The sequence below is a fragment of the Hippichthys cyanospilos genome, chromosome 16, assembly GCF_059441005.1.
Source record: "Hippichthys cyanospilos isolate Australia breed blue-spotted pipefish chromosome 16, RoL_Hcya_1.0, whole genome shotgun sequence".
NCBI classification, from domain to species: Eukaryota; Metazoa; Chordata; class Actinopteri; order Syngnathiformes; family Syngnathidae; genus Hippichthys; species Hippichthys cyanospilos.
In genome coordinates this window covers 7,934,963-7,956,061 of record NC_142384.1, presented here as the reverse complement: position 1 = coordinate 7,956,061, position 21,099 = coordinate 7,934,963, and the positions used below count along the sequence as shown (strand labels likewise).

Below are 21,099 nucleotides of genomic sequence, written 5' to 3'. Positions count from 1 at the left end.
TATTTATAGAGCACATTTCATAAACAAGGTAACTCGATGTGCTCCACACAAATAAAATGACAACAAAACTTTTACAAACAAAAGAACTTAGAACATTTAAAAAAGTAAAGAAATAAGTCACAAAGAAACGCAAAGTGAAGCATTAGGTTATAATTACAATGTACAATGTAAGATTTAGTAAAAATTAATACAAAGCATTAAATTGCATTGCTACAATAAGAAACAACTTTACATCTTGTGTAATTAACGAAATAAAGCAAGTAGAAATATAAGCAGTCATCGAAATTACATTACCATTATATTGTTAATTATAACATTAACCATAAAAAGTGAAAAGTATGCACCATTATCAATAAAAACAATAGTAGAAACAATAGCAAAAGGAACAAATTTAACTCGTGGTGCTATTATGAATTTAAGCCCCCCACCCCCCCATCCATTTGCAAACATTTGATCTTACTTTGAAAAAAAATTCTCAACATTTTTACCAATGTTTTGACATTTCCGCCTAAACAACTCAAATCTTACTTTACGATTGTGCATTTTTTGCACTGTCAATTTGAAAAGTCCTATTTTTGAATTCATACTGTCATTTTTTTAAGCAAATTCAACAATCAATTGATTATTATAATAATCATTAGTTGCAGTTGTCATTTCAATTCAGATTGTTTCTGAACACGTTACATGAGGCTGGCTACAGCGTTGGATGAGTTTTCGTTCCGGAATGTCTCTCTCACCATCGCACTAGTAGGGCAGAGTTGCAGATCGGACTCGAGGTGTACTGAGATGTGCTTTTTGAGATTGCATTTCTTTGTGAAGCCCTTACCGCACTGGACACAGACATAGGGCTTTTCTCCCGTGTGCGTGCGCTGGTGCATGTCCAGAGTGCACTTTTGGATGAAGCCCTTGCCACAAATGGGACAGCGGTACGGTTTCTCCCCAGTGTGCGTGCGCTGGTGCGTGTACAAGTGCCCCTTCTGGGCATAGCGCTTTCCACACACCGTGCACCGGAACGGTTTCTCCCCCGTGTGACTCCGCTGGTGGATCTCCAGTTGGCTATAGCAGCGGAAGCTTTTACCGCACTGCAAGCAGCCAAACCTTTTGGCAGAGGCGGCGGTCCTCAGGTGGTGCACCTTGCCGCTCCTGAGCGAGCTTTGAGGTGGCGCCGCATTTGCGGGTGAGCTTTTGCCTGCCTCGTGGGTTGTGTGTGCAGTAGTGGGCGGGGCGTTCCACTGCGCCTCCCTCCTTTCGGGTGTAGTGAGGTGTGAGGGGGCGTTGAGGCTCACGAAGCAGTCGAGGTACATGGGAAGATGGCGTTCCGAGACAGGTTTGTGACGCTGGCTCACTTCTGGACTCTTCTGGGTGCCTGTCAGCAGGATGGACATGACGTGAAGTACATACTTTTAATAAAAAATGGAAAATATTACATTGTAAGGCTTACAAGACATGTTTAATAAAGTTACTACTTAATTTTGGCGTATAAGTTATGCATGTATGAAGGTGAAGGTGAACAACTCAAACCTTTTTTTAAATAAATGTTTCTTAAGTTTATTACTTTGATTAAAATTGTAAACCCCCAGATTGACACAAGGAAAAGGAAATAGAAAAAAATATATATTTTATAGATGACATTCCCTTCCAAATCTGGATCAAATCAGGATTCATTTTGTCATATCTGACCATCCTAATACACCAATCTGAATCAAATACAGATTGAAATGATCATTTTTGAGATAGGTACAAACTTTATCTGGATCTGATCTGGATTCAATTTGGAGCTTCCAATCCTGCATCAACAAAATCAAACTGCTTGTTTCATATACCACAAATTCACTTAATTTCTTAAAGCAGAACATACGCTCTGGATACAGAGCTGCTTATACTGCATAAACAGACTCAAATGGAATTGACACAATCTGACCCCGTACATACCTGACTGAATTGACATAATCCAATCCTGCACACCCTAAAATTTTGTGTAATTCTAAAAAAAACTATCAGGATACATTTCAGGTATATAAGGTATAGTTTTTTAATTCCAAACACACAATCTGAATCAGATTTGGATTGATTTGACATGATTTAAGGCTCCACAGATTCATTCTGCTATTAAATTTGCAATCTGGACCAGATGCAAGTCAAATTTACAGCCTCTGAAACTGCAGACAGATTTGCATTGCTTCCAATTTCACAATCTGGATCACATCTGGATTAAATTTACCTATACGGCTGCATACACATACGGAATTCGCTTGCAAAAGGCCAAGATCAGATCTAGCCGTAGTTTACAATATCTGACGCTACATTAATAAAAAAAAAAATGCATACATAAAATGGATAAAAATCAGGATTTAATTAGCAAAATCTGACTGTGTAAACAAAAAACGAATACAAGAATTGATTCCAAACTCACCGTTTTCACTTGCTCTTTCTTGTTCAGACTCTGTATGATCCACCTCTATTGGCTCCTCTTTTATTATCAGTTCAGCATGGTCAGATGGCAACTGCAGAGTCTAAAAAGAGATCAATCATTGCACGCAGAACACAGCACGGTAACCGTTAGCGACACAAACCTCAGCTGCGGGATGCTGCTCTTCTTGGACCGAAGTACTTGTCTCAGGTGAGGAGATAATGTTCTCCCATGCAAACTCACTAGGGTGCAACAGTTTGAGAGTAATATAAGAAGGAGGCTTGAAAGAGCTTCCCCGGTATCTCCAGCCTGCAGGTGAACACCAATTGCTCGGTGACAAGATGGAAGAAAACCAGGCCTACCTTTTAGAAACAGGTCTTGTCCTGTCAGGCTCTAGCACGGCTGTTTCCAAGCCTTCCCTGGTGTCCTGTGGTCTGCCCCGCTGCGCCATGTGAAGCAAAGTCTCCATCAGATTCAGCTTCTCGGTAAGCGATGCTATTTCGTTACGGCCGCGGGTGATCTCAATTTTCAGCATCTTCGACTCGATCTCCACCAATTTGCCTATTTCTGTTACGGTCGCTTTGCACAAGGCGTCCATGATGGACACCAGTTGTGTCTGGAAGCAGAAAGCGGTCATATTGCATGAATTAAGTACTTAAAACGCAAAAGGGACCGTGTGCATGGAAACAACACAAAACGTTTCTTTTTTTTTTTCCCCACTCCCCCCCAAAGTTGACAAGACTGCACTAACCGGAAGTACTACTGTCCTCCAGCGGCCGGAGTAGATTTCACATAAGTCACGTTTTCTTCTTTTCTTTTTTTTTATGAATACAGAACGCCAAAGCATACACGATTTCATATGTGTGATTTTTATTTAACACAAAGCTTTCATTCAGGGTCCTGGACCATCATCACAATTAATCAAAATGCGCCGTGGTGTAAACGTAAGATATGATTGGCTAATGAAATTCAGTAAGCGATCAATTAATGTCACTGCTGCAGAACATCCTCTTTGTATACTTTTACTTCAAACACTCTGTAAATAATGTCACGCAAGACAATTTTTTTTTTGTCTTTTCAAAACACAACGAAGATGAATATTGCCTCCGTCTCATCGGAGACACAATTTACCAGGATGCAACGCGGTCTAGGTCATAACTGTCATTGGCTACTGAAATTCGTTCCAGGAAGTGATTTCAATTTGCCGACTGAAAATCCTGGATCACTTTTACGTTCATTGAGTGAGTAAATGCTGTTTTGTCGCTCAAATCGATAGTTTCGTCAGTCTTTGTCAATGTTTTTTTTTTACCAATTTCATTGTGTTTCTCACTTTAAATGCATGTGAAAAAATTGAAAGAGGGTGATTTGTCTCATTTAACTTGAGCGATTATACTGTTGATTTGCTTACAGTGTAAGAGCTCTAACTGGTCTAGCTACAATGAACTTTCGTCATGATGACTTGCCAAACAATGTTTGCTCATATAAACCATTGCACCATTTCCCCCCTGGTCCTCACTCAGACAACATGGCTGGCAGGAGAATCGTGGTGTTCCCCACCTCTGCAGAACTTGGCCCGGCGTTGGCCCACCTGGTGACCTCTCGGGCTGCACAAGCGATTAACTCCCGGGGTAGGTTCACCCTTGGCCTCTCCGGAGGAAGCCTGGTGACCATGCTCAGCAAAGAGCTGTTAACTTTATCGAGCTTGGACTGCAGCAAGTGGGTGGTGGGCTTTTGCGATGAGAGAGTTGTGCCATTTGACAGCCCTGACAGCACCTATGGCCTCTACAAGGTAAGACACACGTTTGCTTGTAGTTACCCAGTAGTTACTAAAATATGTCTTTTCTTTTGTTTGTTCTTAGACTCATTTATTTTCCAAAATCAACATCCCAGAAGATTCAATTTTAGCCATTGACTTCTCACTTCCAATTAAGGAGTGTGCTGAGGATTACTCACGCAAACTGAGAAAGGTTCAATGTTTTTTTTTTCCTCCTCAAAATGTATACAGTATGACTTGGTGAATGATTTTAACTTTTTTTGGTGTGTTGTTACCGAACACACACACACAGGCTTTCCCCGATGATGACGTTCCAGTGTTTGACCTGCTCCTGCTGGGCATGGGGCCTGACGGGCACACATGCTCCCTCTTTCCTAATCATCCTCTTTTAGAGGTGAGATTTGCAGTTTACCATTTTTAAAAATTCACAATCTCGACCAGATCCAGATTAAATTAGCGGGTTCATACCATGTTGACACAACCTGGATTCAATCCAAATTGAATTGATAGCTTCTAATCCTGCAGACTAATAACTGTTATTGCTTCTCACATACAGTTAACGCAGCAGACAAAAATATTAAATACCCCAACATACACCTAATGTAATTTAAACCCAGATTAAGTGTAATGTTTGTGGTGCAAGATATAAAAAAATATTAAATGCTCTTGAACTATATGAGCTGAATCAGATCATGCAAACATTGAAATCGTTGACACTGGAATGAATCAAAATTGAATTGATTGCCTCTGACATGGGATAGTACAAATTGTTTTTGCATTTAAATACACTTTCTTGATCAGATCTGGATTAATTTAACAACTAATCTTGCATACAAAAATTCAAATCACCTTTAAATATACATTCTGTAGTAAGTCTATGGAAGCAAAGATAAACATGGATCTAATCTATATTACTTTTGCTGTTTAACAATACACCTTCCAAACATTAATTATGGATCAGCTCTAAATTAGTCTTGTGATAGTGCATTCAGAATCAAATTGCTTCAAATTTAATGTTTCTGATGTTTCATAAAACATGCATTCAATTATTCTGGGTAAGGCAAGTGCATGACGTTTTAAAATAATAAAATGTTCTGAGGAACTTTCAAATTGCTTTAAATTGAAGAAAATCACATAGGAAATAATGTAAAGTGATTTAATACGGTGACGTGTAAAACTGTCGCCATCATATCTTACCTTACTTTACATTACATTACCTGTGCAGATTTAAAACACACTATTGCATTCCTTACTAGTACATAATTATAGATAGTTTATCCTTGAATGAAAACAATTATTATATAATAGAATATTTATAGAACTTCAAAGGTCATCCCTTCTGTTTCTTATGTAACTTTATCTATTTGTCATTCATGCTTGTGTGTGGGGTACGCAAACACAATAATTGACTGCGTAATAAAATTTATTTTTACTGCAACGCATGACCAGGAGAGCCAAATGATTGTGGCATCCATCAGCGACTCTCCCAAGCCACCACCTGAGCGTGTCACCATGACATTTCCGGTGGTGAACGCCGCCCGCTGCGCTGCGTTTGTGTCCACCGGGGGCAGCAAAGCGCCCGTTTTGAAGGTAAACCAATTCGCGTACCATGTTACCTTAACTTAGTGGGATCATTCTTTTTCTGACCAAGCTCGTGTGTTTTCATTTCGCATTTGACTGCGGCTCGCCTTGCCCTCATTTCAGGGCATCATTGCTTTTTTTCTTTCCAACTTCCCTCGAGCAGTGGCGTATCTAGCTCCAAGCTAAAAAAAAAAAAAATGGATTTAAGTCAAGGTACTGTTGTATTCAATTATTGTCTGTTTCTGTAGCTTAATACTAACTATTTCCCCGCAGGAGGTTCTGGAGGGACGTGAGGGTCCGCCGTTCCCAGCAGCCCGCGTCCAACCAACTAATGGGGAGCTGTTGTGGCTCATCGACGAGCCCGCTGCCGCTGCTTTAACGATGAAAGTGGAGAGGCTTGGTTCTGGGGACAAAATTTAGAGCGACCCGATACTTGAACAAGCTGGAATTGTTCTGTTTTTTTTCCAGTGGATTTTTTTTCTTTCAAAACCTGTGAAGATAAAGAGGACTAGCTGTGGTTTCTTAGCACTTAGTGAAACATTGGATATGTTCAGAGAAGGGGCATAGCAAAGAACATTTTTATTGGGTGACCAAGGTGTCACAACACCTTAGTGAGGGGTGGCATGTTTTGAAAGAGTTTCATGAAATAAAACAGGCGTATATCATGCATATATTTTTATTATAAATAACAGATTGTTGTTAAGGAGTATAAGAATACTGCATGTATGTAAAAATAGCAGGAAAAAATCACATGTACCAAAAATTTGGGGGCGTGACCAAAAGGGTGGCCACCATGTAGCCCCGCCCCCCGATTCGGCAGGTACTGTATATTAATTTATTTGGTATTTGTAAAATGGGAGCATTAAAGCAACTAAACGTCAGTTCTGAAATGTATGCAGATTCTTATTTGCTTTCTCAAAGCTTCCTGCAGCGTTCATTGATATCGATCCACCCTAGATTCAAACCCACCACCTCTCGATGCCGACCGCTAGAATTGTTTGCAAGATTAGAAATAAATAAAAGAAAACGAAGATGCAATTTCCTCGTGTTGCTTAAGTTTGAATGTTTGATTCAGGACTTCCTTCTCTCCTCCATAGTCCATCCCCTTTAACATGAAACCGTCCTCCCCTTTAAATCCTAACTTTGCAGCTCCGCTACTACAGTAACAGTATCTTTTTCTCCTCTTATGATAAGAATGCACCCGCCGGAGACAACCTCCGCATAGCACAGCGCGTGCAACCGTCCACGGCTCGCATTCACTATTATTTATTTAGCCCCGTTCCAAGCGAGGAATCACCATGAGCCACGGCGTGGCCTTGGCTTTGCTGTGCTTGCTGTCCGGCTTGTGCGCGCCCTCCCTGGGCTACTTCGCCGAGGAGCGCTGGAGCCCCGAGTCTCCGCTTCTGGCTCCCCGGGTCCTACTCGCCCTCATCTGCCGCAACTCTGAGCACTCGCTGCCCTACGTGCTGGGAGCCGTGGAGCGCCTCGACTTCCCCAAAGAGCGCATCGCAGTGTGGTGAGCGAGAACTTCATCTCGGATCAGTCCTTTGCATGATCGTTTGCATCACAAATGTTTCGCAAAGTGCATGTTTTGATCGCCGTTGTTCGTTTAAAAGCGGCTGCAACAATCAATTTGTGATCGGACTTGTGGGTGTGTAGTCAGCATGCTGCACATTGATCTGTATACGTGGAGGGAAGGGGGGCGGGATTCTGGTCTTCGGGGTTCAATGATGCACATTGCACAGGCATCTCCTGTTATCACAGAAGTAGCGGCAACACGATAACTACACGGGGATTGCGCATCTAGTCAGGAAAATCCCGGGATTTATTAAAACGCTTGTGAATGGCGAGATATGTGCATTTACACGCAGCCAGGCCCGGTGTGAGAAATCCGGAGTATGGCGAGTTCCCGCTGGGCCGAGCTGTACATCATTTTCTCCGTTTTGACATAGCAAACAGACTTTACGACAACTTATCTTGTCTTAAAAATGTATTAACACTTTTAGCAGACTATTTAGTTATGTGGAAGAATATAAAAAATAGAAATAATTCATTACCATTCATTATATACATTTAGAAGAGTAAAATTGTATAGTTTTACACTATGTTCATGTTTTGATCTAATTTTGTGTAAACTCATTGTATGAATGCAGAACGAGCAAAAGATTATGAAACCAATTATTCAACAAGTGATTAATTATCAATCACCTATTTTAGGAAATGTGTTATTGTTTAGCGCTATTATTTAACTGAGAATTCTGGATTCAGCCTCTCTGCACACATTATTCTTTGAATTCTGTCGTTTTTCATGTAATGAGACTTGTCTTTTGTGTTTAATTAAAATAAAACCTTTGCAAGCACTTCCTGTCCTTTGGGAAAAGATGACTTAATTTTTGTTTACCCACTGAACAATAGTAAATAAACACTAATGGTTAATAAACAGTACATTGGGGAGAGAACATTTTGCAATACACTTATGCTCTTGGAGAAGTTTTGCAACTATGAACTAAAAATCACAAATTTGAAAAGTAGAAATTTGGTATTATTTTCATGCAGTTTTAAGGAAACTGCTAAATTGGAACACATGGGTCTTTCTTTAAAAATGATCTCAATGTGTTTTAGGGGGTGTTTGTATCAGAAGTCCTCACGGTATCAGTATCTTTGGTATCATTCGTTCTAGTATCTGACAATTTTTCTTTTCAGTCAACAAAAATTTTTCACAATTTTTTTTTGATGAAATTCAGAATTCATTTTAAAGGGTCTTTATTGACATCCATTTTTTATGTCACGCTCAGCTCCTAAAGCAAAAGTGAGGAGCGGCACAAGGATCCGTGCTATGAGTTTAACAACATGCCGCAACAGCCCACCCGCACCTAAACCCCGAGGAGGTATGCTTGTCCCACACCGGCTTCACCTTATGTGGCGCCTTTCATGCGGGCCAAACTGATAATTGCCCCCCTTTCGTTTTGGTGGCCATCCAAAACACGGCAGAAGTGATGACAGCTTTATACATCCAGCTGTGTCCTGTTGTAAACATGCACATGTGGAAGAACTTTTTTATGGTACGCAGGCCCTCAGAAGTGGATTGTGTGTCTACATTTGGGGCTTTATACACAACCTCAGAAAATAAAAGCTCCTCGTGATTGTACCACCAACAAGCTTTGGACAGACATTTATTGGAGTTGAGAAGAGTGGGTGTCATGTTTGATGACTTGTAGACGAGTGATGGCTTAGCGGGGAGCTGCTGCAGTGTTCTCACACACTTGTGAGAAATGTGTCCCATTCCGGAGTGTCTGGATGTCTTCCATGTGAGGGGTGGGGGGGAATACCAACTGCAGCTGATGGTTGGCCCGCAACCCAACTCTAGGCAGTTGTTTATGTTGGTCCTGCCGTAAATTGTAAACAAAATTGGTTTAATGCCGATTCAGACCTAGTTGGAGTTTGTCTTTTTAGTAACAACCCTTAAACTACCCTGAAAGTTAAGCATTTTATCAATGGAGTCAGGAAACGGTAAAAATCCTGACGCTTTTTGGCCTTGGCACCAAGCAAGCCCCTTTTCACACTGCCCTTATTCAACAACAGCATGCCCATATTTGGAAGTGCTGACCGCAGCCTGCAAGGAACTAAAATAAAAGATAAAGACAAACGATTTTGCCGCTGGTTAGACCACACCTCAACAGGATGTATGATTCTCTGTTGCAAAAGAAAGCCCTGACTTTGCTTATTATAAGAAGGGGGAGGAGAAACTAATTGCTCGGAGGACACGTGGATCTTTTCGTCATGCCGTTACTTGTAAATAATCTGCCGAAATAACACTAAATCACTCACAGTTGTCCCAAGGGTAACTTGCACAAGCTGATTGAAATGTGTCCAAGGATTGACCCTTGAGGGACTCCACGTCATGCTCATTCAATCGGAATCCTTTAAAAAGTTTATTTAAACGCTCTCATTGCCACTATATATACTGCTACATATGTCAGAGATCTTTTTTTTTTTTTGGCTGGTGCATGAATTAACAGTGCAAGGGGTTAGCATGCCTAGCGAACTTTCAAAAGGTTCAAGGTTGATAAATGTATTGATCCTATAATAGGTTATAATAACAATGGTTCCTTGAGCTTTATAAATGTAATTTGCAAGTCAAGTAAACACATTGTAGTTGTCAAAGATCCATTTATTTCTGGACTGGCAGTCAAGGAGTTAAGCATCGTGAAGTTCACGCAACTATCCCTGCTCTTGTTGCAAATGAATGACTGACTGCACGTTAAATGTGTGTTTCCCGAGAGGCAAGCATTCTCAAAGAAAAAAAGTCTGGCATTTGTCCATAGAGCGAGGAAGTAACCGCTATTTGTGAAAATGCTTAGAGCCAAGCGTTTGCTTTGATGCTATCATGCATAAACATGTTCGTGTGAATGTTGAATGATCAGAAATAGAGAAAAAGCTCAGCAAATAAAGTGCTGTCAACGCGAATAAATCCTTCCACTGCTCGGAGCAGTACCGCTACTTTTTACCGCTGTGCTGCCTGTTAACGCACAGCCTCGTTGGCGCAGTAGGCAGCGCGTCAGTCTCATAATCTGAAGGTCGTGAGTTCGAGCCTCACACGGGGCAGATTTTTTTTTTCCTTTTCTTTTGTGTGTGTGTGTGTGTGTGTGTGTGTGTGTGTGTGTGTGTGTGTTGGGGAGATTTCAGTCTAATGTTTACCAAAGCGGTTCTGCCAGTTTTAACCCCCTCCTCCTCCTGAAGCATTTTAAGTGAATGAATGAGTTTAGGTCAAAAGGAAGTCACCAGTGTGTGTGTGTTTGTGTGTGAGCGGAATTTTTTTAAGAAGACAATTGTAACCTGACAGGGTCTTATCATTGAGTATGACATGGGTGTTTTGAGCTTATTTTTGCAGGTACTTGTAGCCCCAAAATAGATCCCAGGCCCCCTAAAATTTATGAGATTGGTTGCTCTTTTTCAAACTATTTTTTTTAAACAAGCTAAAGCAAAGAAATGTTCATTATGGCGGTGCCACATGAACAAATGTGGTAATATTTTGCCTGATGGAAAGATTACATTTCCTGTGAGGACCAGTTCATGGCATCATGAAGTCTTGATCTCTGGGTCACCGGCATTTGTTATTCAGGCCACCTCAAACAAAGGTTTTCATGTTTTGGCTTGTTTTTGTAGCTTCTGCCATGACAGCAGTAATGATGTAACAATCTTTAGACGTTTTGACTGTTGTCTTTGTAGTGAATGGGGAAAGGGGAAGTGGCGTATGCTGTATAGCAAATATTGTGTTGCCTTGTTGCATTGGCATTATTGTATTTTTTTCTTTTTTTTCCAATTAATTTTTTTCATGTCAAGTGTAATTACAAAGTATTGTAAAGTGTAACTTTTCACCCCTCCATTCTGACTATAAATGAGAAATTTTACTGCTATGAGTTAAACAGAAAAAAATAACCAAATGCCTGAAACTAAAAAAAAAAAAAGTGAAAATTCTTAATTTATTGCAATTACACGTACACCCCCCCTTCCCGCCATCACCTCGCGCACCCCCAGGGGGCCCCGCCCCACAATTTGAGAAGCACTGATTTAGACAAACCTTTAACCTGTGTAAATGCTGTAAAAAAAGTATTTAACAGTTCTTGAAAATTGGTTTTTCTTATATTAAATTTTCTATAGATAATAATCTTATGTATGGTCGGCGTGGCGAGGGGGGGGGGCGCGAAGTGTTTTCTCTTTCGTGGGGGGGGGGGGGGGGGGGCTGTGCAAAATATAATTGAGAGTTACACTAACCTTTGTGCAATATTTTGACCATTTTTTTGGGTCATTTTCTTCCACATCATTCCCGCAGTATTTTATCCAAGGGATCTCACAATCCTTGTTGAATGATCACTAAGTGGTGGTGTTGTGTTGAACTTTGACATGTTGTCACCATCTGGGTGAAATTTCAGCTCCCTATTCTCTTCTTTTAGTGCTTTTCCTTTTATGTGAATAACTTTGGCTCATACAATAAATTCACAACCTTAAATTTGCCCGTGTTGCACTGGTTGTGTACTGAGTCACAAACCAACAGCTGTTGTGGAAGGTTTTTCGGTTTTGAAACCAAGACTTTCTAAAACCATTAAACTTGACACCAAAGGTATTGCGACTAATGCAACTTCCTGTACCATTCAAGGCGTACTAATTTTTTTAAAATTTTTTTTACTTGCGCTCATTCCCACACAATGGGGAACTGTTCCACAACATCTATGGCGGTGTCACATTTTTCTCCTTTTGTAACGGTTGTGAATTAGCGGCCTTTAGATGTGCTTTATTGTTGCATTTTGACAGGGTGGCGACGGACCATAACGAGGACAACACCACCACCATCCTGCGTGACTGGTTGGTCCAGGTGCAGAATCTTTACCATTATGTGGAGTGGAGACCCAAAGAGGAGCCCAGGTTGGTGGCTCGTGTAATTTTTTGAATGTTTTCAGGAGTTCCAAAACAAACTCCCAATGTCTTTTTGCAGCAACTACGAAGACGAGGAGGGTCCCAAGCACTGGCCGGACCCCCGATACGATCATCTCATGAAGCTGCGGCAAGTGGCGCTGGAGTCGGCCCGTGAGATGTGGGCTGACTACTTCATGGTATGTCGACTCAATTAGAAACCTTCTCGCACTTGATCCGTCGTGGATCGTGTGATAGTTTCTTGGCAGCTATGAACGATTACTGTCATTCATAATAGAATGAAATATAACAACTTGAAATGAATTATGTTTTGCATGCTTGGTCGTGTACAGGCAATCGCAATCCCACAATGTATGTCTTATTGGATTGTCTCTTCTTGCATGGTATTCAGGGAAAAAGCCAACTTGGAATTAAGTTGAAAAGAAAAATTCAATTTATGCAACCGTATTTATTGAGGCAGCTCAAATTTAATTTAATGGTCTGATACGATAATGAATACAAAAATTAATGCGGTGTTCCCTCATTTATCGTGAGGGTTAAATTCAACAAAATACCCATAGTAAGTGAAATCCACAAAATAGAGGGAGATTTTTTTTGTTTATTTTTGGTTTTGTTTCAATATCTATGGATATTTCTCATTTTCTTTTGTTTACAGTATTTTCTTTTATAATTGTTATTCATTCATCATGTTTTTTTTTCTATTTTACATTTTTCTGTTTATGCTTTTCCATTTATAGAATTTTTTGTTTTTGTATTATATTTTTTATTAACATTTTTTTGTAAATGCTTCTTTCCATTAACAGTTTGGTTTTGTTTATCTGTATAAATGTTGTTTATTTATCATACTGTATGTTTTTTAATTACACTATATATATTTTTTATATTTGCTTTTTTCAGTTATATATTTTTGTTTATTCTAAATGTTTTAAAGCAGGCAAATCCTTCTATAATTTTCTCAGACAAGCATTATCATTTTGTCTCTATTTTAAATACACTCTCAAAATAAAAGAATTAAAATGTAAATGTATTTTAAAGATAAATAAAACAAACCCCAAATATCTACTTGAGAAACAAAAATAAATTCAAAAATAATAATAATAGGAAAACAAAAATAATATAAATAAAAATAAATGGCCATTCATTCATTCATAATACAATATGACAGCTTTTGAAAATAATGTTTCATTATAATAACCAATCTACGATGTTGGCCACATTGGAGACTGTTGTATGTAAGATTGATTTACAATCTTTGACGTTCATGCTGTTATAAAAATACATGAAAAAAATCGCCTAAGGTGAAACTGTATACCTATGAAGGCTCTGGTATCATATATGTCACCATGCACAAAAAAAAACAAACAAAATAACTAGAAATAAGTAAAGAAAAAAGTCCATGGAACGTATTTGCATATATATTCATCTAAATTAATAAATAAATTCATCTAAATCACCAAAACGCTGTAATATATGACCAATTTTGGCACGGTTCGAATGGCCCAGTGAAAAAAAAAAATGTACGGCAAAGATCTCAGCCTCCACCATGGTGTATCTTTGTAGTCCAATAATAGTCCACGGATAAGTACAGGGACATTTTCTGGCACTGGAAATCATATTGGAATTGGACCCTGTCATATTTGTCTGCCGCGTTTCGGTTCTGCTGTGGTTCCTGTGCAACGTCTCCTCGCAGTGGCACAAAGATGAACCTCTGTGCATGTTTCTATTTGCTCTCCCCAAGCCGCGCCCACTCGCGGCAGCTTCAGTTCGGGCTATAATTTAGCCGCGTGTAACATCCAGAAGCTTTTTGACCGTTTGTTCCGCCGAGAATGTTCTTTGGAGTTCCTTAAGAGGGACGAGACTTTGGACTCTTATGGAAAACAGTGTTTGCTGTTTACTATCTGGGTGGCCATATTTTCAACCTTCATTTCTTGTTATTTAAGATTACGTCGGTCATACACTAGCAAATATATTAGCAGTATATATATATATATATAACTTAATAATTTCATTTATACATTTTGCAATTTATAGCTATTATTTTCTAGAGACTCCACAGAATGCAAGCAATGATTTATATTACATTAAACAGCGACTTGACTTACAAGTGACGAAAATTAGAGTTCTTCAAGATACAAATTGTTTTAAATCTTAATTTTAATCACTAGGTGGCAACAAACTTGACAAACAAAAAGAATGACATATTTAATCAAACCGCATAACTTTGTATTACACAGTAAGAAAAATAACATCGCATTTATTTGTACTTACTTGAAATGCAGCAATATTAATAATTAAACGAGTTCTTTAATAATTATCTATTTAATATGAGTAGCTTTAAGCCAAAAACAAGAAGGAATGTGAGTTGATACGAAAAATATAAACATTCTAAACGTGCCAATGGTTCGTTTAAGATGTATTTAATTGCATATATCAAAATGAATTGTAAGGGAATAAATTCCCTAGTTTTCTTTTCAACGCTCCTTATTAAATGGATAATTTTCAAGCATCTTATTGATTTAATATTTTCTCACACCAAGCAGGGTGAAATTTAATTAATAATCTGTTGCCTTATGAAAATGTGTATAAATGTCACAATTTTTTTCTCTTACATGAAAATCCCATTAGTTTAATCCTGAACACAATGCAAAATGCCATAGACAGGCCAACAAAACTAGCACCAGTTTTGCAGTGTTATACTTCAGATAGACCGCTATTACGAAGTTATTAAACAGTTGGGACCGTCTTCTTCACGTGCACACAACTCATATGCGTTTATGACACTGCCCTCTAGTGGCCAAGGCCCGAAATCATGAGGCATAACTTGTTTATTTCTTTTGCAGTTGCTGGACTGCGACAATTTGCTGACTAACCCGAAAGTCCTGTGGAATCTCATGAGTGAGAATAAAACCATCATCGCCCCCATGTTGGATTCCCGCGCGGCCTATTCCAACTTCTGGTGCGGAATGACCAGCCAGGTACTCGCTGCCTTATTTTGGAGCGCAACTGAGAAGCGTTGACCGATGCCCGTTTTTCTTCGTCAGGGCTACTACAAGCGCACCCCGGCCTACATGCCCATGAGGAAGCGGGTGCGAAAGGGCTGCTTTGCCGTACCCATGGTGCACTCCACCTTCTTGATCGACCTCCGAAAAGAGGCGTCGAGGCAGCTGGCTTTCCACCCGCCACACCCGGAGTACAACTGGGCCTTCGATGACATCATTGTTTTTGCCTACTCGGCTCGGATGGCAGGTGATGGCAAAAAAAAAAAAAAAAACGTTTTTTTTTCCCCATTTTTGTCCTAGCTTTGTTTTCAGTTCTTCAAGATAAATACACAACTTATCCTCGATATACCATAGTTATTAATGCGCCTTTGAACCAGTCAGTCTTTTCTTTCTGGCTCCTGATTGGATTCTGATTATAAATTGAACTACAGATTTTTGCAAACTACAAAATCACCCATTTAATTAACGCATATTATAAAGTCCATTCATCCGTTACCTTCTTGCGGAAGTGGACATTGGACTGTTTATTTTAACCCACCCCCAAAAAAGAAGAAGTATTTGAAAATATTTGCGACTTTACTGTCCCTGTATCACAAATGGAAGTTCAAATTCAAATTCAAATTTATAGCATAGCTTACAGTAATAACCTCCTAAATTCAAATTAGAATATTACAAAGAAATTGGACGTTAGTTTGTTCTTTTTAATAATATGTAATTCCTGTACAGCATGAATTTCCCTTCTTTTTCATGGTATTAATTCAGATTTTATATGCGCACCATCATTTATTTAAATTTTCAACCTGTTCAGATATTAATACGGTAATAAAATCATTCCAGCATTGTCTGTCAATGCTGTATTATGCAAAAAATTGCTGTATTCGTTATATTTAAAAAAAAAACCTGCTTTAACATTTCACTAAGTGTTGTTACATTGACATTCTCTCAGTACATCTATTTCTGAGTCTTTAAATGCTAAATAAGGTTCTGTTGCCCACGAGTGAAGTGTGAACGTTGAAAAATGTCGGGTTTTGTGTACCATAGCGTAAACCAAGAATAGTATTTATAATAACACGCTTATAGCAGTATAAAACGGCCTTGAGGTTATGCTATAGCAGTTGCACCGCATGGTGCAATATATTCATTTTAAGTGGATTTTCTTTCTTGAAACCACTCTTCAGGATACTCAAAACCACTCAAAACTCAAAACCACTAAAGGGGCCAAGTTAAAAATATAACATGTATGTTTAGGGTTGCTGCACAGTTTGTTTTCACTGTTTTACGTGTTTACGTGTTTTACTGTGCACCTCGGACAGACGTGCAAATGTTCGTGTGCAACCGAGAGGTGTACGGCTACATCCCCGTGCCGCTGCGGGCCCATAATACCTTGCAAGACGAGGCCGAGAGCTTCATGCATTGCCTGCTGGAGGTTAACGGTGAGTCCAACGCATGGGGTGTCAAACCCACGGCCCGCGGGCCGGATCTGGCGCACAAAGAGATTGAATCCGGCCCACAAAATTCTTCTAACTCCGCTAACCTGCCGGCTAACACGAACGCCGTTTGTCTTGGTAGTGCGACATCCCCCGCCGTTGCCGTCTCAATATACACCCGCTCCCATCAAACAACCGGATAAAATGGGCTTTGATGAGGTAAGCCCGCGAATTCAACTCGGAAGTCAAGGAACTAGTTTTCGGGTTAGGAATGCGCTGTCGCACTGAGTGCTTCTCATGTGGCCAGGTCTTCATGATCAACCTCCGGAGGCGTAGTGACCGCAGGGAGCGCATGCTGAGAGCGCTCTACGAGCAGGAGATTGACTGCAAGATCACTGAGGCCGTCGATGGCAAGTGAGTACAATTCATCACCTTATACTGTTTATTTATATGGAGCGTTGGTTCTCCAGCCTTTTTCAATGCTGTGTCCCCTGTGAGACATTTTTTTCCAGCCAAGTGCCATCATTTAAACAAAGTTCTGTGCCATCCATGTCTGATTCATTGAACTTAGCTTTAGCTTCTCCGAAAAATAGATTGTATAGCATCTCCTGTTTTATTTCTGCCTCTCTTGCCCTAAAGTTGCATCACAAATGAAAATAAAGGTGTACAATGTTTTCTGATACAGCAATACGTATGATCTTCTTCCAATCTATTTGCTTTTAATTTGAAAAGAAAAGTTGTTGTTGAAGTTCCTTCATGTACCCCCAGGAAATTCATACATGAGTTTGAGAGATTAGTTGAGACGTTATCTCTTTTTTTGCTAGTTAGTTAGGAGTGGTAGGTAGGTAGTAATTGTGCAGTGGTTCTCAAACAGAGGTTTCGAGGACCCGTGAGGGTACATGAAAGCACTTCAGGGGCTATGTGAGGTTTTGACAGGGTTTCTGCAGGTATCAGCAAATATATTTATGATAAGAGGAATATCTCATTTTCTTTTCAAATTAAGAGCAAATTAACTGTAAGATAAAACAATTTATTGCTAAATTGTGTTGTATCGGGATGCCTTTTCACATCCCCCCAGGGGTACATGTACCCCCTTTTGAACTTGCCGCTTCTAGCTTTCCGTCCTTTTTCAAAAAAATGCTTATCCTTTAAAACGCGTCTCGTACCTTTGCCCTCAATTTCCACCGCTTGACCATTCAACTCATTCCTCATCCCATTGTCTGCTGGAAGGGCTTTGAATATGAGTGACGTTCAGGCCATGGGCATCCACATGCTTCCCGGATACAGCGACCCTTATCACGGCCGTCCGCTGACCAAAGGAGAGCTTGGATGCTTCCTTTCGCACTATAACATCTGGAAAGAGGTTAGCGAATGATGACACAGTAAAGATATTGCTCACATTAGCCATAGACAGTATAGCAGTAGAGCAAAGATTTCTAATAATTGGTCGTGTTCAGATTGTAAAGCGAGGCCTGCTCACCTCTCTGGTGATCGAAGACGACCTCCGTTTCGAGGTCTTCTTCAAGCGGCGCCTCATGTACCTGATGAGCGAGATCGAGGAGGAAGGACTCGATTGGGATCTCATGTGAGAATTCTTTTTTTTTTTTTTTTTCCTAACCCAAAGACTTTAATCATAACGGAAGTCCATCTTTGTGGCCGGCTCGTGTTTTGCAGCTACATCGGCCGCAAGCGCATGCAAGTGGACCACTCGGAGAAAGCGGTCCCCAACATCCATAATTTGGTGGAAGCCGACTATTCCTATTGGACGCTGGGTTACATGATATCCTTGCAAGGAGCCGAGAAGCTGTTAAGAGCCGAGCCTTTGAAGAAGGTGTTGCCGGTGGATGAGTTTCTGCCCATCATGTACAATAAGCATCCAGTGTAAGATTTTTTTTATTTTTGTTAACCTTACTGAATTTAGAAATGGCTTCTTCTTAAAAAATGTTGGTAGTAAAATTTGCCTAATTTTGAGTCACAGCTAACGTAACATTTGACATTGACATTAAAATTGAGTTAAGCAGTTAGTGACTATTCTAGTAGCGTTCTGCTACTTTTGCTAAAGGGTTATGAAGTTTTAAAATATTTGTAAAAAATAAAAATGACTTAAAAAAATAACAGAACAATAAAATAATAAATAAATGAAGAGAAAATATCAAATGAAAAGAAATGTAAATATTACATTACAATCTAAAGAAAATCTAAAAATTAATAACAAGTGTGTTATAAAATATAAAACAAATGATTACATATATTAAAACAAATAAAAAATAAATTAAAAATAAATTAAATAAAAGAATTACATCATGGAAATAAATATAAATATATACAATAAAATTAATACAAAAGAAATAAAATATAATAAAAAATATAATATACAATATTCATTTAAAAATCATTAAAGTATAATAAAACAATAAAATACATTTCTATGGAAAATATACACCAAAAATAAGCATAAATAATATACATATACAATAAATAGAGATAATGAATACAAATTAATACAATTAGATTAATACAAGATTAATACAAATCTACATGATTTCATTTTTAAAAGATAAACAGGAAATAACGTTTTACTAAATTTCAAAATAATGTTTCATATATTCAATATAGATTGTCATCTTTCACTCTTTTACTTATCTGTAATGGTGTTTATTAGGTCCGTGTGTAGTTTATTTTTACAGCGCTTTCACAATTGCCGTAGGAGCAAGGGCAAAGCACTGACCGTTAAACAAAATAATACAAGCGAGCATTTTTTTCTCATGATATTATTGTTTGAAACTGTTGGTAGATGAAAGAGCAACAAGATAAAAGTATTGACGAGTAAAAGTTGAAATGCCAGCCTGCATAAAGTGAGTCACAAAAGATTGCAGATTTCTAAGTCTTTAGGTGTTCGGTTCAATTACCGTTCACTGTTTGTATTTCTTTGTTTATATCTGAGCATTTCATCCTTAGGTCGGACTACATGGAGCACTTTGAGACGCGCGACTTGAAAGCCTTCTCGGCGGAGCCCCTCCTGGTCTACCCCACCCACTACACGGGCGACTCGGGCTACATCAGCGACACGGAGACGTCCACCGTGTGGGACAACGACAAAATCCGCACGGACTGGGACCGAGGACGAGGCAAAACTCACGAGCAGGGAAAGCTCAGCACCGAGGCCCAGAACTCGGATGTGCTTCAGTCGCCGTTGGACAGCACGGCGCGGGACGAGTTGTGAGACCAACTGTTCCGTCGCACCAAAAAATAAGTACCCTTTTCTTCATTTGTCATCTGGGAGGATTTACGAAAAAAATGTTCCGTCATGCTCATGAAAAAGGCACTAGACTTGCCACACGGGATGGCATTTGCAGTACCCAACGTGTGTCTGTCATACAGAAAAGACGCTTTCTATCTATTGTTGTCCTAAGGTGACGTTACGCTGTCAATCGGGATTTCACTCAAGTAAAGGGCTTGACGCGTCTCGCTTGTCTTCTTCACTGACGTTCCCAAACGCAAAGCGTTACCAAAATCAGAACGGGACTGCGCAACGCATCGAAAAAATATCGACATCACGACAATGGCACGTGCTTTATCCGTATTGCAAAATAAGTTTCATGTGGAATTTTACTAGGCATGTTTTTTGTTTTTTTTTGCACTTGATCCCAAATCACCTGGTATGATGCATATCGCCTTCCAATCGGTTAACACTGTCTAGGGATGTTACGAACATAAAGTAACATTTTAAAAAATGCAGTAGGACTGCAACTAACGGTTATTTTCAGAGTCAATTATTCTGTCAATTAATTGTTGTGTTTTACATATATATATATATATATATATATATATATATATATATATATATATATATATATATATATATATATATATATATATATATATAGACATATATATACTTTAGGACTTATGATAAGAGGAATATTTCATTTTCTTTTCAAATTAAGAGCAAATTAACTGCAAGATAAAACAACTTAGTAGGACTTAGTTTGGTGGCTGTCGTGCTTTAAAAAAAAACAAAACTCATTTTTGCCAACAGCGAGCACATTTTTCATTGGTTTTAGTGTCTTCTATATTTTAAACCAAGTCAAAATTTCCTTGCTTTGTTCAAATTTAATACATTTTTAATTTCTTACTTGAATAAGAAAAAAATCTATTTTTGTTTTACTTAGCTTTGTACATTTTTTCTCTTTTTCATGAATGTTTTCATGAATGTTTTTCATAAGTGTGTTCAAGATGTTTTCCATTTTATTCAGTTCAGTACCGTATTTTCCACACTATAAGGCGCACCGGATTATAAGCCGCACCCTCAAGTAATGACATATTTTAAAACTTTTTCAATCACAATACAGTAATACTCATAGTAATAAGAATAATAACTCAAATAATAACTCTTAACTCTCAGTAGCATAATAACTCCCAAATTTGTGTGTAAACACACAAAAGAAACAGGTAAAGCTTCCTTTATCAGAGAAT

General features: G+C 39.0%; 3 protein-coding genes and 1 non-coding gene across 6 annotated transcripts; 3 read left to right on the top strand and 1 right to left on the bottom strand.

The window, feature by feature from the left end:
* Positions 1 to 135: 135 nt before the first annotated feature.
* On the bottom strand, positions 136 to 3,137 carry LOC148410384 (uncharacterized). Of its 2 annotated transcripts, none has more exons than XM_088436552.1 (4): positions 2,773 to 3,137; positions 2,574 to 2,652; positions 2,414 to 2,513; positions 136 to 1,366 (listed from the first exon to the last, which is right to left on the bottom strand). In XM_088436552.1, the coding sequence occupies exons 1-4, from the start codon at positions 3,045 to 3,047 to the stop codon at positions 681 to 683; spliced, it is 1,140 nt and encodes a 379-aa protein (XP_088292678.1). In that variant the 5' UTR covers positions 3,048 to 3,137; the 3' UTR covers positions 136 to 680. The 2 variants fall into 2 exon arrangements, with proteins under 2 accessions (XP_088292678.1, XP_088292679.1); XM_088436553.1 differs by having other exon boundaries at positions 2,414 to 2,504.
* Positions 1,132 to 6,646, top strand: pgls (6-phosphogluconolactonase). Of its 2 annotated transcripts, XM_088436555.1 has the most exons (8): positions 1,132 to 1,393; positions 2,484 to 2,620; positions 2,719 to 2,895; positions 3,931 to 4,199; positions 4,270 to 4,377; positions 4,477 to 4,578; positions 5,634 to 5,774; positions 6,039 to 6,646. In XM_088436555.1, the coding sequence occupies exons 4-8, from the start codon at positions 3,936 to 3,938 to the stop codon at positions 6,183 to 6,185; spliced, it is 762 nt and encodes a 253-aa protein (XP_088292681.1). In that variant the 5' UTR covers positions 1,132 to 1,393; positions 2,484 to 2,620; positions 2,719 to 2,895; positions 3,931 to 3,935; the 3' UTR covers positions 6,186 to 6,646. The 2 variants fall into 2 exon arrangements, with proteins under 2 accessions (XP_088292681.1, XP_088292680.1); XM_088436554.1 differs by lacking the exons at positions 1,132 to 1,393; positions 2,484 to 2,620; positions 2,719 to 2,895 and adding an exon at positions 3,590 to 3,651.
* A 154-nt stretch (positions 6,647 to 6,800) lies between these two features.
* On the top strand, positions 6,801 to 20,421 carry colgalt1a (collagen beta(1-O)galactosyltransferase 1a). The gene is made up of 12 exons (XM_088436550.1): positions 6,801 to 7,281; positions 12,078 to 12,188; positions 12,259 to 12,376; positions 15,038 to 15,172; positions 15,239 to 15,443; positions 16,510 to 16,629; positions 16,766 to 16,842; positions 16,931 to 17,037; positions 17,854 to 17,986; positions 18,081 to 18,208; positions 18,298 to 18,504; positions 19,582 to 20,421. Exons 1-12 carry the CDS (start codon positions 7,064 to 7,066, stop codon positions 19,844 to 19,846), a joined length of 1,824 nt encoding a protein of 607 aa, XP_088292676.1. The 5' UTR covers positions 6,801 to 7,063; the 3' UTR covers positions 19,847 to 20,421.
* On the top strand, positions 10,298 to 10,370 carry trnam-cau (transfer RNA methionine (anticodon CAU)). Its single transcript has one exon. It is a non-coding gene; the product is annotated as a tRNA-Met (tRNA).
* Positions 20,422 to 21,099: the final 678 nt, after the last annotated feature.

Bases quoted from the DNA above. Each gene is read 5' to 3' on its own strand.
- colgalt1a (XM_088436550.1), top strand. From the start codon at position 7,064: ATGAGCCACGGCGTGGCCTTGGCTTTGCTGTGCTTGCTGTCCGGCTTG. The intron at 12,377-15,037 runs GTATGTCGACTC...TTTCTTTTGCAG, and splicing joins TGTGGGCTGACTACTTCATG to TTGCTGGACTGCGACAATTT. The intron at 15,444-16,509 runs GTGATGGCAAAA...CACCTCGGACAG, and splicing joins CTACTCGGCTCGGATGGCAG to ACGTGCAAATGTTCGTGTGC.
- LOC148410384 (XM_088436552.1), bottom strand. From the start codon at position 3,047: ATGACCGCTTTCTGCTTCCAGACACAACTGGTGTCCATCATGGACGCC. The intron at 2,653-2,772 runs GTAGGCCTGGTT...GTTGCACCCTAG, and splicing joins ACAAGACCTGTTTCTAAAAG to TGAGTTTGCATGGGAGAACA. The intron at 2,514-2,573 runs GTTTGTGTCGCT...ATCTCTTTTTAG, and splicing joins AGCAGCATCCCGCAGCTGAG to ACTCTGCAGTTGCCATCTGA.
- pgls (XM_088436555.1), top strand. From the start codon at position 3,936: ATGGCTGGCAGGAGAATCGTGGTGTTCCCCACCTCTGCAGAACTTGGC. The intron at 4,200-4,269 runs GTAAGACACACG...GTTTGTTCTTAG, and splicing joins GCACCTATGGCCTCTACAAG to ACTCATTTATTTTCCAAAAT. The intron at 4,378-4,476 runs GTTCAATGTTTT...ACACACACACAG, and splicing joins ACTCACGCAAACTGAGAAAG to GCTTTCCCCGATGATGACGT.